The sequence below is a fragment of the Triticum dicoccoides genome, chromosome 7A (assembly GCF_002162155.2).
Source record: "Triticum dicoccoides isolate Atlit2015 ecotype Zavitan chromosome 7A, WEW_v2.0, whole genome shotgun sequence".
In the NCBI taxonomy this organism is placed as follows: Eukaryota; Viridiplantae; Streptophyta; class Magnoliopsida; order Poales; family Poaceae; genus Triticum; species Triticum dicoccoides.
The window spans coordinates 606637797-606654794 of NC_041392.1; the positions used below are offsets into that span (position 1 = coordinate 606637797).

General features: G+C 42.4%; 1 protein-coding gene and 3 long non-coding RNA genes across 4 annotated transcripts; all 4 read right to left on the reverse strand.

Moving 5' to 3' along the window:
- Positions 1–1880: 1880 nt before the first annotated feature.
- Positions 1881–4274, reverse strand: LOC119334614. Its single transcript, XR_005161464.1, has 3 exons — positions 3045–4274; positions 2369–2952; positions 1881–2293 (listed from the first exon to the last, which is right to left on the reverse strand). It is a non-coding gene; the product is annotated as an uncharacterized LOC119334614 (long non-coding RNA).
- A 168-nt stretch (positions 4275–4442) lies between these two features.
- On the reverse strand, positions 4443–6416 carry LOC119328640. Its single transcript, XR_005159069.1, has 4 exons — positions 6131–6416; positions 4951–5014; positions 4826–4871; positions 4443–4740 (listed from the first exon to the last, which is right to left on the reverse strand). It is a non-coding gene; the product is annotated as an uncharacterized LOC119328640 (long non-coding RNA).
- Positions 6417–10398: 3982 nt separating this feature from the next.
- Positions 10399–14322, reverse strand: LOC119332709. Its single transcript, XR_005161107.1, has 8 exons — positions 14118–14322; positions 13671–13796; positions 13175–13268; positions 12978–13089; positions 12728–12791; positions 11651–11829; positions 10837–10976; positions 10399–10656 (listed from the first exon to the last, which is right to left on the reverse strand). It is a non-coding gene; the product is annotated as an uncharacterized LOC119332709 (long non-coding RNA).
- Positions 14323–14400: 78 nt separating this feature from the next.
- On the reverse strand, positions 14401–16560 carry LOC119334215 (triphosphate tunnel metalloenzyme 3-like). Its single transcript, XM_037606821.1, has 3 exons — positions 15932–16560; positions 15144–15197; positions 14401–15042 (listed from the first exon to the last, which is right to left on the reverse strand). The coding sequence occupies exon 1, from the start codon at positions 16548–16550 to the stop codon at positions 15936–15938; it is 615 nt and encodes a 204-aa protein (XP_037462718.1). The 5' UTR covers positions 16551–16560; the 3' UTR covers positions 14401–15042; positions 15144–15197; positions 15932–15935.
- Between the last annotated feature and the right edge of the window lie 438 nt (positions 16561–16998).

A 16998-nucleotide genomic window follows, 5' to 3' on the forward strand; every position in this document is an offset into this window, starting at 1 on the left:
GCATCATGCATACAAAGTCTGTGCATGATGGAAATGTAGAGACTATATATCTCACCTGCTGACGTCCACAGAGTGGCGGTAGAAGAAGCTCGTCGGCTAACATCACCACAAGGAGGAGCTCAGGTTGGCCTTGGAACAGCCTGGTGTCACCATGGAAGTCCAGAAGCAGTCCAAGCGGCGTTGTCACTATGACCTTTTACTATGCAAGCAGTGGATGTCAGTGAGTACACCACAGGTAATCCTAGAACAAAATGCTGCATTGTGCACGAGAAAGACTTGGACTATATAGTAAGCTGGTGACCAGGTCAATTATACTGTTCTCAACTTAGAATTAAACGAGTTACAGAGTTCCAACTAAAGGAATCTAGCTGTTGAACCTATTTGTAACAAAGCTATATATATATGCTGCTGGTGAGCATTGAGAGAGTGCTACTACTACTAAATGGGATTTTTTTTAAATAGAGATCCAAGACACTTCCAAAAAAATTGCAGTTGCACACACTGGAATCTCTTAAACAGTAATTCGCAGATAAAAGCAGTGTCTATCTTGTCTGTCCTGTTTGGCACCTATTGGGCAATCTGCATAACTACAAGGGACATAAATTCTTATCAAACAACAAAAATAGTTTTAGTCACTAAAGATGACACGACACGGTGAGAAAATCCCTTATAATTTTTTAACAAGTACATAATTATAATAGCAATGAAACATAGAGATGCAGACTTGCAAGTAAAAAGTATATAGAATAGTACACCATGGATGCTGAAGATGTTCAATTATACTCAGAAAGCAAAACACGTGTTCAAACGAGTGCTGAAAAAAGGATCTCACCTTGTTCCAATAGAACATGTAGTGATCCACAAACATAGTTAATGTTCTCTGTATTCATTGGTTCAGATCTCATGGCTCCATAGGATGGTGATGCAAAAGAACACTAGTTTTTTGTGAATTTAGTAGCAAACCTGCAATGCACAAAAAAGATGAAATGGTTAATAAATGTGCCAATCATTTTGAAGCTAGCTATCATGCAAAGATAGAGAAGGAAGGTGACAACGGGTAAGGAATGCTATCATGGTTTGAAATAAAATTAAAAACCCTTTGGAATCTCAGAAACTATTATCATAGAGATTAGCTAGCTACCATGCAATAATTTTAGAAAACGACAGGTATAAGCAATGTGACACAGAAAAGCAAGACAATCATTGACCATGAAAGAAATATATCGGTAACATCTTCCTTATAACATGTCTATTTCTAATGATAAGATATGAACAATAATAACATGTAATGGCGCAATCGTCACCACGATCTACTTCCACACCTCCTCCACACCGCAGAAGGAACACTGGAAGATCAGAATATGATGGCAGCCTGACAAAGCTATAGCCCACCCAAATAGGAGCAAGATTGGTGCCCAACATCAATTGACCTGTCAGAGAAAGGCAAAAAAGACTAAAGTGATAGCCTGACTATAGATGCTAGAATTATGGATCGAGGAATAACCTGAGTTTTATTAACCCTTGACCCCGACAAAGTGGTAGCAGCAGCAACCACATGACCCTAACAAAGCTCGTCCAGATAGGAGCAACTGACCCTGTCCATAGATCTAGATGTAAGAACACTACAACCACATGAAGCATAGACCGATAATATCTAATAATCTGTAAATCACACTTGCTATTGTATAATTTTTAAGAGATGCATGTGATCTGATTGAGAAAAACACCTTGTGTGGCCACACCGGCTCCTCACTAATGCAAATATTGATTAAACCATAATTGCTATTCAAGATTTGGAAACTCAGATCATGGCACCCTTGCCTCAGTTATTGTTGAAATCATAGGAGCACAGTAAAAAGAAACAATAAATAAAACAACAAATAAACAAAACCACCAACATTCCATGCACAAAGGTGAAAGGACCAACAATCATAGGCCCTACCAGGATGCAGACAAGGAACAAAAGACATATAATTAGACTCCACTAAAAACAAGCAGTGAAGACAGGAAACCACCGACATCCAATGCACAAAGACATAAATACTTTTGGCTTTTACCAGAAAATACATGACCGACAATCAGAACAGAGGCGAGGCCAAAAATGCATATTGCCATACAATCCTACACCTAGGTATGGAAAGAAGAGGGGAAAGGAGGAGAAGAGGGGTTGATCTGAAGATCCGTGGAAGAGGATGTGTGAGGCTGCTAATAGATGACGTGCACGCACAGATCGAAGGAGGCGCCTACCAGGGGTTTGACCAGAAGGACGAGAATCAGGTAATTGTGGACCAATCTGCATGAAAAAGAAAGCAAAAATCAAAGATTAGCAGCAACCAATGACAAAGAACAAAACAAAATAGACACATACCTATGGATCCCTGGACGTGCTGGAGAGGAGGCAGGGGCTGGCCGTCGTTGCTCCTTTGGCCGCTCTCCATGGTTTGGGCGGCGCCAAATCGAAGGGGGTGGAAGGAGGAGGACGTGAGGGGAGTTGGTCGGGCGGTGGTGGGGAAGGAGGCAGGGGCGGTGGCGCTAGGGGCGAGAGGAAGAGGAGAAGGAGGCCGGGCGGCGGCATGGAAGGAGGCAGGGGCGGCGGCGCTAAGGGAAAGAGGAAGAGGAGAGGAGGTGCGCGGGAGGGGAGGGGAACGAGCGAGAGAGGGAGAGGATGCGCTCGGGAGCGAGCCGGCTAGGTCATCTCCACGCGAGCCGTGGCCTTTTATACCCCCTGCGAGTGAAATGACGAAAATGCCCCCGGCGGGGCAGGCTATTTACGCGCGGTCGCACGAATGAGACGGTAACTTTTTTTGATCCGACGGACGAGGTCATCCAGCGGGTCGATCCGACGGCCGAAAATGCATCAAGCAGTACGATCCGACGACCGAGAGTGCCTGAGCTCTGAGGAGGCTCGGTGGAACATCCTTCTCTTATCTCTTGATGAGGTTGCTGGGTTGTCTGCTTGATGTAAAAATGACCGGTAGTGGACATAACGAGTCAGTTTACTGTTAATCGGAGAGCGTCAATTATTCATTATGTTTGATACTCACATGAGATCAGATGGGAAGGCCGCTGAGCATTTGTGATAGGGCCGTACTAGGCGCCGGCGCGCCGGCCCAAATTTGGGCCGGTCTGCCTGCAGGCGTACGATATCGTGGATCTGGATTGTAACCGTCCGATGCACTGCATCTTCTCGCCCATACGAAGGATTCTCGCATCTCGTCTATCCCTTCATCTCGCCGGGGCACACGCTCTATGGATGTCTCCCTCGCCGGCCATCCTCGTCGCCTGTCGCGGCCCTCGCCGGCCGTCCTCGTCGCCGGTCGCGGCCCTCGCCAACGTCCTTGTCGCTTGCTCGTCGCCCCAAGCCGTCTCCCGCTTGCAGGTCTCGTCGCCCCAATCAAGATGAGATTGCAACTGTGCACGCCGACGCAGCTCGCCATCGCCGAATGCCGACGCAGCTCGCCGGTAAGCAAAAAACTCGCCACCGTCGAGGAAACCTAACAGCCGGATGCAGCTCAAATTGTAGCAAAAAATCATGTCGATGGAAGCTTTTGCGGGTGTCAGTTGCAAGTTGCAACAAAAATTGCAGAAACGCTCAAAAACAGCTTCTGGTCCAGCTCGGGGCTTCGCCGGTAGTAGCAAAAATCGACAATGGTTACAACAAGAAAAACATAGTCATGATCCTCGGTATCCTCATGAAAAAGGATGTAGCAAATGAGAGCGTCGGTAGTAGCAAAACACAAAACTATTGTAGCAAAAAGTGGTACACAAGGTTCCAGCAAACAAGCAAAGCAACAAAATTTTGGTTAGTTCTAGCAAAAAACGAACATGGTGGTAACAAATTGCTCTACTAGTTCCAGCAAAAAAACAAACGTAGTAGCAAAATCTGGCTTGATTCCAACAAAAAAAATCAAATACAATGGTAGCAAAAATTAGAGCTGGTTCCAGCAAAAAGCCTTCGTGGTTCCAGCAAAAAAACTCGCCGGATCTCCAGCACTTGTCGCCGCCTCCACCTCCGGCAGCTGCTGGTTCCAGCATCGTCGGACTCTGTTCCAGCACCACGGCCCGCCCCCTGATGCGGCAGTCGTCGTCTTGAGCAGTTGCAGATGCAGCTGAGAGAGAAAAATGAGGGTATGGTGCTGGGTCGATGGTTCACTTTGTGGTGCTCATGGGAGGAGAAAATGGACGAGAGAGACAGAGAAGAGTAGGAGATAGCTCAGGCAAACAGAGGAAGAAGAAAAGTGAGTGGACGAGAGTGATTTGCGGAAGAAGATAAGGCAGAAGGAGGAGCGGTTGCTGGACCCACAAAAAAGCGGTGCGTTTCGTTCGTGTACAGACGTGCGATCTGTTTTGATCGAACGCGCCGTGGGACCGGCCGAACGCTCGGCCGGCGCGCCGGCAGCAAACGTTTCCCTTTGTGATATCACCATCAGTGGGTTGGGGAACAACCGGTTGTGCGGTCTGTTCAGGTATGGACCGATCTAAAGTTGGTTTATACAAGTAACAGAGATATAATTCATCACATAATGAGAATAAAATTATGAGTACTCTCTCCGCACAACCTCATACTTGGACTAATAGGGTAATTATAATCAACGTTTGTCCCCTCCATCTGATCCGCAACAACTTCAGTACTCACAATCTCATTATGCGGATCACCGTCAGTGCATTGGGGAACAACCGTTTGTTCGGCCGGTTCAAGTATCAACCGTTCTGAGGGTTATTCCGCAAAAAAAACCCGTTCTGAGGGTTATTCATACAAGTCAGTGAGATATAATTGATCACATAATGAGAATTAAATTATGATTATATCCGCATAGCCTCATACCTGGCAAACTTGGGTAGTTCTCATCATCATTTGTCCCATCCAAGATCTGCAACAACTTCAGTACACGAAATCACAAACGGGATGGTGCTTGACATGTATAGCAAGTTTTATAGACGAACATATACCTGGAGGTACATCTGACGATGTCATACGTTCCGCTGCTTTGCTTTGTGGATTCCCCATACGCACCTATAAGTACAGATTTTGAACTCTTAGCGATGGCTTGTGAACTGATTATGTGAATTAACTTGGTGAACTGCTTTTGTCAAGCAGATAAGTACAGACTGCTAAGTTTCTTCACGTTTGATTTTTGGATTCATTTTTGGTGTTTTACTGGAGCAGGTTGAGATTTCGTGTAGATGTGATCGAGTTTCGCGTATGGACAACAGGGCTGAAGTAGGGTATTGCTACATGAGAAACATCTTAAACTCCAAGACCGGTGGGAGTGGAACCACAAGTACTCCCTCCGTCCCAAAATTCTTGTCTTAGATTTGTCTAAATATGGATGTATCAAGTCACATTTTAGTATTAGATACATCCGTATCTAGGCAAATCTAAGACAAGAATTTTGGGACGGAGGGAGTACGTATCAAGGCTTATTGTATTGGGAGGTTTACTGTACACAGATACCACATAAGTTGTGATCATACTTTTTTTGGTGGTTTGTTATGAGGCAAAAGCACTTGTGCCCCTGTTTTTTTCTGTTACATTGGGTTATTTGAGTCTGCTTCTTGGACAGGCTGCAGACCTACAGTTCTGGCAAAGTAAGAAGAACAAGCAGCACACTAAGCAGGTCAAGTGAGAAGAATAGAGGCTGTGAATGTTTCCAACAGTGAGCAAGCCAAGTAAGTACAAGCGTGCATGAAGTTGTATGGCAACTTTCATAAACAGTTCGTCATGAAGTTGATGTATGGAATTAGCAGCTCCTAAGCGGTTCCGTGCCAACTTTCTTAAACAGTTATTTCTTGTCATTTTCAGTCTGGGTGTGCCTCAGTTGCTCCGAGGAAGGAAGTCCTGAGGTTGAATTAGCAGGTCCTAAGCGGCTCTGTTCAAAGACGAATGGGTCTTTCTGTGCCAACAGTCGAAAGATGTAGTAATAATTCTGGATGTATATGCACACTAAGCGGATATGTTGGATCCCTAATTTGAGCTCTGTTCTGGATGTAGTGGCAGGTATTTGAAGATAGGTACTGTGTGATTATTCCGGATGTATATGAATTCGTGCGATTGTTTCTAATTTGAACTCATGCGATTATTCCTGGATGTAGTGCCAGGTATTTGAAGATAGGTATGAACTTGCAATACCTGCTCCTGAACGGGATCGCCGTCGGATCCTGGGTGTGATCGGCGGCTCCTCAACGAGGATCAGCGCCTGCGCAGGGGATGGGCGTGCGTGTCCAGAAGGGGATCGCTGTCGGATCCTGGATGTGATCGCCGGCGTCTCCTAAACGGGATCGCGGCGCTGTCTCCTGAAGCGGATCATACAATGGACGGGCGGCGGCTTTGATGTACGAGGGCGACTACGAAGGTTAGGATCGGCCGCGGCTCAGGAATGGATGTCCGGCGGGGGCGAAGGGGTGGATCGGGCGTGCCAAGGGATGGTTGGCAGCGGAGAACGATCTGCTGTGGGCAGGAGGCATCGCTTGTAGTTTTTTTGTCGTATGGTTTTTTTCGTAGGAGGGTTGCACGTGAACGGAGGTGAGAGGAGAGACAAAAAAACCAGCGAAAGGTGGGACGAAAATAAACCGCGGAGACTATTCACTAACTCAGACATTAGGAGTAGACTAGTACAATGCCCGTGCGTTGCCACGGGTCTTTAATTTTTTTCATGTTGGTGTATAAAACTTGATGATATTTTTGCGCCTTTCAATGACATCGCATGGGGACCCTTGTCGATGTTTTTAAACGTCGACATAATTCATCTTTATCTCTCTCATCCCCTACAATAATAAACATATATGTAAAAATATACCTTTTGTGTTATCATGTGCAAAATATATACAAAAAATAATTATTATTTGTATGCACCTCTTCTGATTGTGTAAAACTCGACGAGGTCTCGGTCCAATCCATCAAAGCATCATTCGAAGTCATCAGTTTTAAACTCTGACCCGAAAAAGTAAAGATATATTCATCGGTTAGCTGCTAGATAACAGCATGTGACATTTTTAGTTGAAGTGAGTGGCATCGTGGCTTCTATTAGAGTGGGTCACATCCAATTTCGATATGGCTCACCTTTGAATCACTTGTTGGTAATTATTCCATAGAAATGACTTATTAGGATACATGATATTATTCACTATAAAAAATGTGTGACATTTCTTTCAAAGCAAACAATGGCTTTTCCCTTAAAAAGAAATCAACAACTCCTTTTCTTCTTATCTAAAAAAGGCGATTCACTCTCTCAGCCCACAACACATTGCTCACACTCATATCTCATTCCCCCAACCTACTCACCCCGCGCCGTCGCCATCTCTCCCCACCATGGAAAATTATATCCAAATAAATGCCAGCTCTATCAAAAAATGAAAAAAAATCTAAAGATACTTTAACATTGTTATCTATCTTGGTACTGCTGCTCATCTCACTTGAAAAGAATATTTACAGATGATAATACTTTTACTCATATATCTTCTAAGCAACTTGATGAACATTGTAGTCAATGATACGTCATTGGTGCTCAAATGGTGAAGCTTCTACTTCACTCCTTGCTTTCTTTAAGAATTGGCACATATTACAATCAAGGACTCCTAATCTCTTGGGCATATATCACATCAAACGATAGGGCATTCTACACAATTGTTTCCCTCCCACTGAACCTAGAGTTATTAGCCCTACACAATGGAGTTATTCATGTTGATCTTAACCTTGATGGTATACCTGGTGGATCTACCACTGAATATATCAGACTACATATGAGAATATATGTGCCTGAATGTGATAGGGACCTGCATCCTTGATCCCAGGCTTATTAATCTTGGTGGACTCGATGAGGTCAATGTTGGCAATACTGCCATCACGAAGCCACATTTTATAATGGAAGCAACATGGTGAGACTCAAATATTGTATTAGGATTTGCGAGCAGCATGTTAAACCCCAAACTGGAGTCATTCCTGTCCTTGAGGCTGAGGTACAGCTTGGTAGCAGTCTCTTCAAAGCAGAAGTGGCGGAACTTGATCTTGTCTTCGCCGGTCTTTTATTGGATCAGCATGCTACCACACTTGTCAGAACGACCCTCTATGAAAATATATATTTTAAGAGACATTGGAACAATGTTTTGACAGTACAGGGTTTGTTAGCATGCACTAATCCACTAATTTTTGAAATGAATAAATGTTAGTAATTATATCAAAACCAGAAGATGAACAACACTACTGCTCTCTCCACGACATAAACCGATGAATTCTAGACTCTAACAATCCTGAATATGTATGAATAATACAACCAGGCTCAGCTATTTTGCATAAACCATGAAAATCTATAGGAACTTCAATGTGTTCAATTGAAAAAATAGCGCATGACTATAGAAAGAACAGCAGGCTTGATAATAACTAATCCATGAACAGAACTTGTTTAACACATGACTAATCCATGACTATAAAAAGTTCATTATACTCGGTCACTCGTTCTGTTGCGTGCCATGATTTTTCCGTCTTTATTGACCATCATTACTTTGATCCATCTAACTTGTTTAGCATGTAGCATGTATTCCCATATTGTATGGATCAATCATTCAAACCTCTATATTGATCATTTACTTGCTTGTGTGGTCTGGGATGCCTTGTGTCCTGTCTATTTGTAATATGATTTTGCTGGCAGGATTTGCTTGTCTTTTTGGAAGGACTGGTTTATCAAGAGATTCTGATCAAGGTGGCCCTTGTCAGATATTCACGTCCATAGCGATGAATGACTCAATCACTTGGCGCTCCTGTCTAGAAAAAAATCATTATAAAGTTGGCCCTAGGCATTTCTAGTGATTATACAAGAAGAATCGATATAAAGTCTTATAGTCTTCCTGTAGTTGTCATTCTCACATTTGAAATTTTCAATCTTCTTCCGGACTTAGTCTGGTTCACTTAACAATGTACGCGAGGTTGTGCTTCAGGGATGGACATTCCTTATGTGAAGTCAAATATGGGATACATAGTAACATCAACATGTCAGGCAAAGAGTCACATCGAAGAAAAAATACAAGAAAACTATGAACATGTTTGTTTCTATTGAAGACAATCAACAATAGATCATCATTTTTTGTTTATCTTTTTTTATTTTATTTTAACAACAGATCATCATTGTTCCATAGGCTAGTCACTTAATTGGTCTCATTGAAATTATTTTTACAACACCCTAAAGGTAAAACAGAACTTGCCATGGTTTTCCATTGAGCTGAAGAATAAAATAAACCACATGCCTCGAAAGTAGATTGATACTGTTGAGTCCAAGAAGATCCATCAGAAACAACTGATTTAGTGGCCTAAGCTTCTACAATATATGGTGCAGTATTGCTGATGAATGTAGCAGAAATGCTTTCCTCCAATTTAGCCATTTTTTAAATCAAAAACAACAATATTTTCACTGCATTTCACCACATTCAGTTATATTAAAATTTCAGGAATACAAAGTAATAATTTGACAATGGTGCTAAATAAATAAATTATTTCACTCGTAGAGTGCTAGTTCTAGTATCCTAGCAAAGTAAGCTAAATCAATGTGTCATAGCTAAGAAAGCATACTCAAAACCTCTCTCGATTTTTTTTATTACACCATTACCATACGTGTTTCCAGACTTGATTTTGCTGTTAGGAGCCAGCAACAGCAGCCAGAAGCATTGGCATTATTGATGATATAACTGAACCTTTATGTAGCAAGTGTTTCAGAGATTTATATTCGACACAACAACTTGTTGAATACTACTTTGAACTTAAAAGGTGAGGGAGAAATCAAAACTTGAGTCACACAGTCACATCAATGATACGATGAGAATGAAAGAATCAATGGAAAAGTACCGCTTAATATTTCACAGTTTCATCATGGTCATCAACACCGCTAAGTTGGAATTCGAGAGTTTTAGGAAATGTGACTGTGATTCAGTAGATTTCCCTTCTGCCATAAATAATGATGTATGGATAGCTGCAACTTTTCTTCATAATATCCCAACGCACAGACACATGTAGGACAACAAAATGACAGCAATCATGGGAAAACATACCATTACCAAAATCAAAGGTATAACATAATATATTGTCAGCATGATAAAAATGAGATCATGTTAATTTCCCTATAAAACTGAGATCAAAGGTATGTATTTCATAGGAATTTGACAACCACGATCATATGTTCTGAATGGCGCTTCAAGGATTAAAAAAACAGATTGCCCTACAAAAATAAAGAAATATTCAAGGAAGACAACTGATGGTTGAATCCTGAAAGTCTAAAATCTCTAGATCACATATCTAGCATTTGATACTTACATCCCTAGTAAAATATAATTTTAAAATTTCCTAGAATACGAAAAGAGCCCTATATAGCTACAAGAGATATGTATGAGGTGACAAGCTCTTACCAATGTATGTATGAGGTGGTCAAGAGTGAATCCCGTTTCTGATCTCTTTCTTTCATCCATCGTTCTCTGTCTCACTTGATCCAGTCATGTTCCAGCACTCCTCACAAAAGTATCACTTCCAGACTCCTAGTATGGGCCGAAAGGAGGAGTTTTATTTTTTCTGATTATACATGGAACAGGGAATAGTAAAAAAACAATAACAAAATAAATGATCATGTGGTGAACTGGCTTCTTCTCCACTGCATTTGCTGATGACATAGGAAGTCACTGCAATATGGTATTATGAAATTATTTTTCATGAAAAATGATGATACACTTTCATCTAACCAACTTGAATACTCACTTTCCTCAAGAAAACAATCTGAATAGTCTTGTGCATGGCATGATCCAAATTCAGACGGCACACTTTCTTATATGCTATCTATTAATGAACGAACGGGTACTTACATGTATATGAGGCCAGAACCGGGCGTCGCGGACAGGGTATCTGTCTTCCACATCATCAGCATGGAGGAGCTCCTCCTCGGCTGCTCACTGAAGGACGACAACGATTTATCCATTTCCCATCTCTATTGTGGAAATGCATTCTAGAAACAATAAAAGAAAAAATAAAAATACCGAGAGTTATACTAAAGAAGAAAAATCCTTGCATGCCAATCGTATGAAATAGCTAATGCAATTATCCCATATATAAATGCATCCCTAACACCAGCAACCGCTCCAGAATATATTCCACATAAAAAAGCACCGATCATAGAATCAAGTTAGACTACCCAAAACGATGCATGTGGTTCTACTTGTCACTTTTGACCTTAAGTGGTTTCCGTGGACATATAGTATGATGAATTTACTACATAGTGACCTTAAATAGTTTCAGTACACATATAGAAGGATAGAAATTCTACATGTATTGGGAACTACCACCAAAGCCATGTTCTATTGGATCCAGCTTGAACAAAAAAATTATATTGATTCATCAATCATAGACATAAATTTTGGCTCAAAGAAGGAGGACTACGTACAACTTCCAAAATTTTATGTGTGGCAGCTAGTGGTTTCAGGCTGACATTCAGATAGACGATGCAGCTTGGAAGTAATTCTAAATGACAGTCATTTTCCATATTATATCTGCAGGTGCATGCTAGTGCAAAGTAGTGCTACATCACGAAGTTGTTGTAAGGTCCAGCGGGAAATAAATAAAAATTCAGTGCAAGCATGGTTGCAAATTATTTGGCAAGAGAGTAGCGTGCAGGCCACTTACCAGGTCCGGCACCCATACTCCCCTAGTAATTAGCAATGGTGAAAATTCTAAACCAATTGGATGGCACAATCAACAGAAGCAAAAAAAATCCTTGGGCGCCTCTCCACGATCCGTTGCCCGGTCCACATCAGAGTTTGGCCTGCTCCGAGCCCCGTTTGTGTTCAGCAACGGCGGCGGCCCTGCAACTGCAATCATTTATCCTAGTCTCCACAGTAGAACAATGGATGATCACAACTTCAAATCCTAGTATATATTGAATTAGTAAGGACCAGCGAGATAGCAAAAATTCAGAAAATTCCATTCCAAAATAGAAACCTCTAATTAATCAGACAATAAACTTGCCATTTGATCTGATGATGAAAGGCACAAATGAATGGTTGTCGTGCATGCACATAAAAAATCCACACGAGAGTATGCAATCATCAATTCAATTTTTACAGCCTGGGAGTTAACACTGATAGGCCTTGCCTTGGATCAGGTCAAAACGAATGACCACAAGATTTTATTAGTACAGACTACAGACCAAAAATTCCTCTTAAACACTTTTTACTGACTTCTGTATTGTTTTGTTCAGTACTTCAGTTCTTCAGTTTAGCATTCTAAACAAGCCAATGATGTTGAAAACAAGGTATGCTATTACAGATAGTTTTAAGGCTTGGCAACCAATGAATTTAGTAGCACACAATTAAACAACATCAGGTGACAAATTCAGCTTCCATGCTGATCCTAAATATTGCAACAAAATGTTTGACAGAATATGCAGGTCAGTTTGGCACTGTAAGTTCCCAATCATTAGCTCGCCTCAGGGGTAAAACAAGCTACCATATAGTAAAGTACCAAATCACATGAGCAGTGTTGTAATCAGTCATGTAGATATTATAGAACATCACTGATTTTAACCAGTTCTGTAGTAGCTGTATAACTTTAGTGATTTTGGAAGCTTTGTAAGACTAATTCCCAAATTCCATCTCGTAGTAATTAAAATAATTCCATACAATGAAAATACTCGTATATATTTCCATCATGAACTCAATATACGTGTGAATAAATCGATAAGTAAATCAATATGGTGCATACTCTAAAATCTCAGAGATCTTTGATGTCGTATAAGTTATTAGTCTTCTGCTTGTTTCGGAAATCCCTACATAAAAAGGGAGTACATTTCAAACTTCAGAACATGATGGTGCAAACGGTGAACTGAATAAAGCTATAATGGACCAGTATACTACATGGAGCATAAATCTGCAACATGAATTTTGTAGTTATAGTATTATTACTTCTTCGAAAATGAAAATATGTTTGCAGCATGGGTGTGAAGCATGCATACCCGTGCACAATCAAGGATTGAAGTCCAAATCTCAGCATGTTCCACGTCACCAGAACATCATCGTATTCCCAAGTAACCAAAAGTATTGTTACTCCTGGTTGCCGTGAAATTTCTGCAATAAAGAGGGGACAATTCAGTACAAAGAGAGATAACAGAGAGAAGGGAGACGTAGTGTTGTTGTCATTGTGCTCCCTCACCTCCCAGCCCTGCAACTTGAAACCACCGGCGCCTCTGCACTGCAACCCCGTATGCACATCGTCCCTCTCCCTCGCCCGACACAAGACACACAAGCTAGCACCGGCCAAAAATCAATCAATCAATCAATCAGTCAGTCAGGGGAAGCTTGTTGATTGACATCCAAAAATTCAATGAGTTAGAGAGCAGAATGAACTCATTAACAGCACACATAAACAACCAACCATCCCCTGGTTCAAACTGGTATTGGTACATATTTACAGATTCGACGGTTCGGTTTAGGCACCAGAAAGCAGAAAGCAGAGATATAAGATGACAGATAAAAGAGAACCAGAAAGCAGGACGACGACACCGAGAACAACGTTCAGATTGCAATTCGTGTATACCAAGCTATGCTATGCATTTTGGCATAAGTTGTGGAATCACGCACATATTTTCTTTCAAATAAAAGTAGTACTCAAAGTCTGAATTCAGTTTCAGAGAACAAAGCATGCATACTGAAGTTCGGTGACAGGTCGACGGAGGTTGTCCCTGCAGGACACCTTGTCGGACAACGCTGAACTTGTTGCCGGTGATGCTAGGCACTGGGGGTACGGCATGAACAGCAGCATCGGCGGGAACAGCCTGACGAAGCATTGTTAAAAGCATTCATACAGAATATAATCTTCTAGATGATAACAATAAAAAATACAAATGCAATAATCCACCAAATGTAGGAAAGCAATGTTACAGAATATGTATTCTAATCCGTGATAAATAGAGATCTGAAACCATTGATCACATGCAAGAAAACAGGAGGAGGAGGTGCACAACTACATGTAGGGCGTGCAGACGCCGCTGAACTCATGAGTCGTGGGCTCTTGTTGCTTCCGTCGATCTCGTCATCCCCAAAGTCAAGTATACTGCCATAACATCAATCATATATGTGTTGGCATTTTACTGTACCTGTTATGACAGGGATGGCCTTGCTTTCAATAGAGCATGTTCAAAGTATGAGAGTTCAATCAAACTCGACGAACTCATTGATGGTGTCCAATTTACCAGGAATTGGGTTCTCTCATCCAAAGCTGCCACAACTACTTAGTTTTACTTAAACAAGGAAGGCATGGTCAAACAATTTAATTCCACGCGTTGCACATTCATAAATCACATGACAGATGTACAACGCATTCATAATTGTACAAAGTAACTACCAAGTGTCCCCGAAAGAATAAATCCACACACGCAATCAGCTAAACATAAAAAATTACCTCAAAAAAATAGGATGTATGGTGAGTTAGTGCTTCCACGGGTTCATATTTTCCTTACTTCTGATTCACTCTCCCCAATATACTTGTTCAATTGATCAGGCCCCTAAAGTTCCAGGAAAGGAAACATTGTACATTTTATACAGAACACAAATTAGGTAGAAAGAATATGGCAATCTCAAAATAAATTGTCATTAGTGTTTTCCGACATCTTGGAGATCAAAGCAGAAAAAGACCAGCTCGCATGACTGGCGCTAAAAAGGGAAGATGAAACCATAATTACGTATTTAAAGCAGTAACATGAAACTCTAAAACTTATAAAATGCAAATAAAAACCACAGATCTTGGTGAACTACCTTCGATATGAATTCAGAGGTGGCTTACGGTTTTAATCTACCAATCACTATGATGACCAGATGACACATAGTTAACTGCAATACCACACGCCCTCCCCTGTTCATCGCTTAGGGCAGCAATGTGGTCACTGGCTAAAGATTAAAAAAAAATCAGGCACCTGGTTTGAACAATAACACACGCCCTCCTCTGTTCCCAAAAAGTACCATCAACATGGCCACTGGCTAAAGTTTCAGGAGTACCCATTCTTGGAGTCGCCCACTCGAGTCCTAAATGTTTTAGCAAAGTATAAAGTACAAAGGTTAATCATATGTCGCTGCATGTTTCAGTAATTATATGATAATGAATCAAGCTATGAACTCAGGCATACCTTGGTATCTTGGCCTTCTAGTTCATCAAAGATCAGGTTCAGCCTTTTAGGTACCTAATAAAAAATAAGAACAGATCTGTCAGGTGGCAACTTAGATACCAACCATGACCGTGTATGCCTGAGACCAAGAAGAAGCTCATCAGGAAGGTGGGTTAAGACAAGAAGCAGCTCATCAGGGAGGTGGTGAATCTAAGGATGCCCATCTGCACCGGAGAGCAGAACAAGATGTGGTGTGGTGAGACTGCAATAGCAGGCCCATTGCCCATAACCATGTGGTGGACATACGAAATTCAGTTTGTTCCTAGCTACTCCCTCCGTTCCTAAATATAAGCCCTTTTAGATATTCTAATGTGGACTACATACAAAGCAAAATGAGTGAAACTACACTCTAAAATACATCTATATACATCTGAATGTAGTCCGTATTAAAATTTCTAAAAAGGTTTATATTTAGAAACAAAGGGAGTAGATTGTATGTCCTGTATATAAATGAACCAGACATACCAGCCCCGGCTTCTTCCCAGCGGTTGTCGGATCATGCTCTAGGACAAGTTTTTTTACGAGGATTGAAATGCAAACCCTTGTGTTGCTATGCTGCCACCCAAGATAGTATTCTTGGATGAAAGTTATCAAATACCAGAATGTAACAGAACTAAACATTACATTTGTGAGATTTGAAATCACTCGCCACAAAGCCTATTGTCGCAAGAAAGTGCTAATGAAACACAAGTTTTATAGCAACCACGGTTTAATCATCATTTGGGACACGGTAAAGACCAACCACAAACCTAGTCACGGAAGCAGCTTCCCGGCCATGAAGCACGCGAACTTATTGCTCCGGGAGTACTCATACGGCACCCCAGCCATGGTGAGCAGCCGCTCCAGGACCTCCTTGGCCTGGTCGGGCTCCGCGGTCTCGCACTCCATCTCGTAGTTTGTGCCGAAATCGAAGTGTGTCTCGTCGAGCTCTAGCACGAGCCCCTGCCCCTCGCACTCCTCGAGCTCATACACACCGCGGGTGTTCCGGAAGTCGCCGAGGCAGACAAACGGCGATTTGTCCCTGCCGAGGCCATACTCATCGGAGACGAGCCGGACGATGGGGGAGTCGACCGCGCCGAGACGGGCGGGGTTGTCGACGCAGGTGAGGACGAGGGCGGGGTCGAGGGGCTCCACGACCTCCTCAACGCGGCTGACGCCGGCGTCGATGCGCGGGTGGCGCTTGAGCGTGAGGACGGCACGGGAGGGGTCGCGGTCGTCGGTGCCGTAGAGGCGGACCCGCTGGGCGGCGGTGGCGGCGGCGAGGGGCCACGCGGGGGCGTCGGTGCGGAGCAGGCGGGGCGCGAGGAAGGAGGAGAGGCGCCGGTGTGCGGCCGCGTCGGGGAGCCGGAGCTTGATCTCGACCTCCATGGGGTTGGGGTTGCGGCTAGGGCTCGGGAGTCTGGGGCTGGAAGGGGCGGGCGGCGGCGTCGTTCTAGGGATCGAGAGGAGCAGACGAAAAAACCCCCGAAAAAAAACCTACAAAAAAAAACCAGTGAATGGTGGGACGAAAAAAAAACCGGACGATAATGGTGGGACGAAAATAAAACCCGGAACGCGACCTACCAACTGAGACATTAGGAGTAGAGATATATTTAGAGATATAACACTACACTTTCTCCTGATTTTTTAATCGTTTGATTAATGTTTCCATAAGTATTGCCCATGTATGGTATGGGAGACCAATCAATCAACAACATAAAAGTGTTTTCCTGATAATGGGCTGCACAACTTGCAAAGATAATATTTTTGGAACATGCACGCTTACATTTTTGGTTCAAATTAGTGCAGGTGTAAATTTTTTGTGTGTTTCATAGTT

Excerpts from the sequence above, each read along its gene's own strand:
- LOC119334215 (XM_037606821.1), bottom strand. The coding sequence starts at position 16,550 with ATGGAGGTCGAGATCAAGCTCCGGCTCCCCGACGCGGCCGCACACCGG.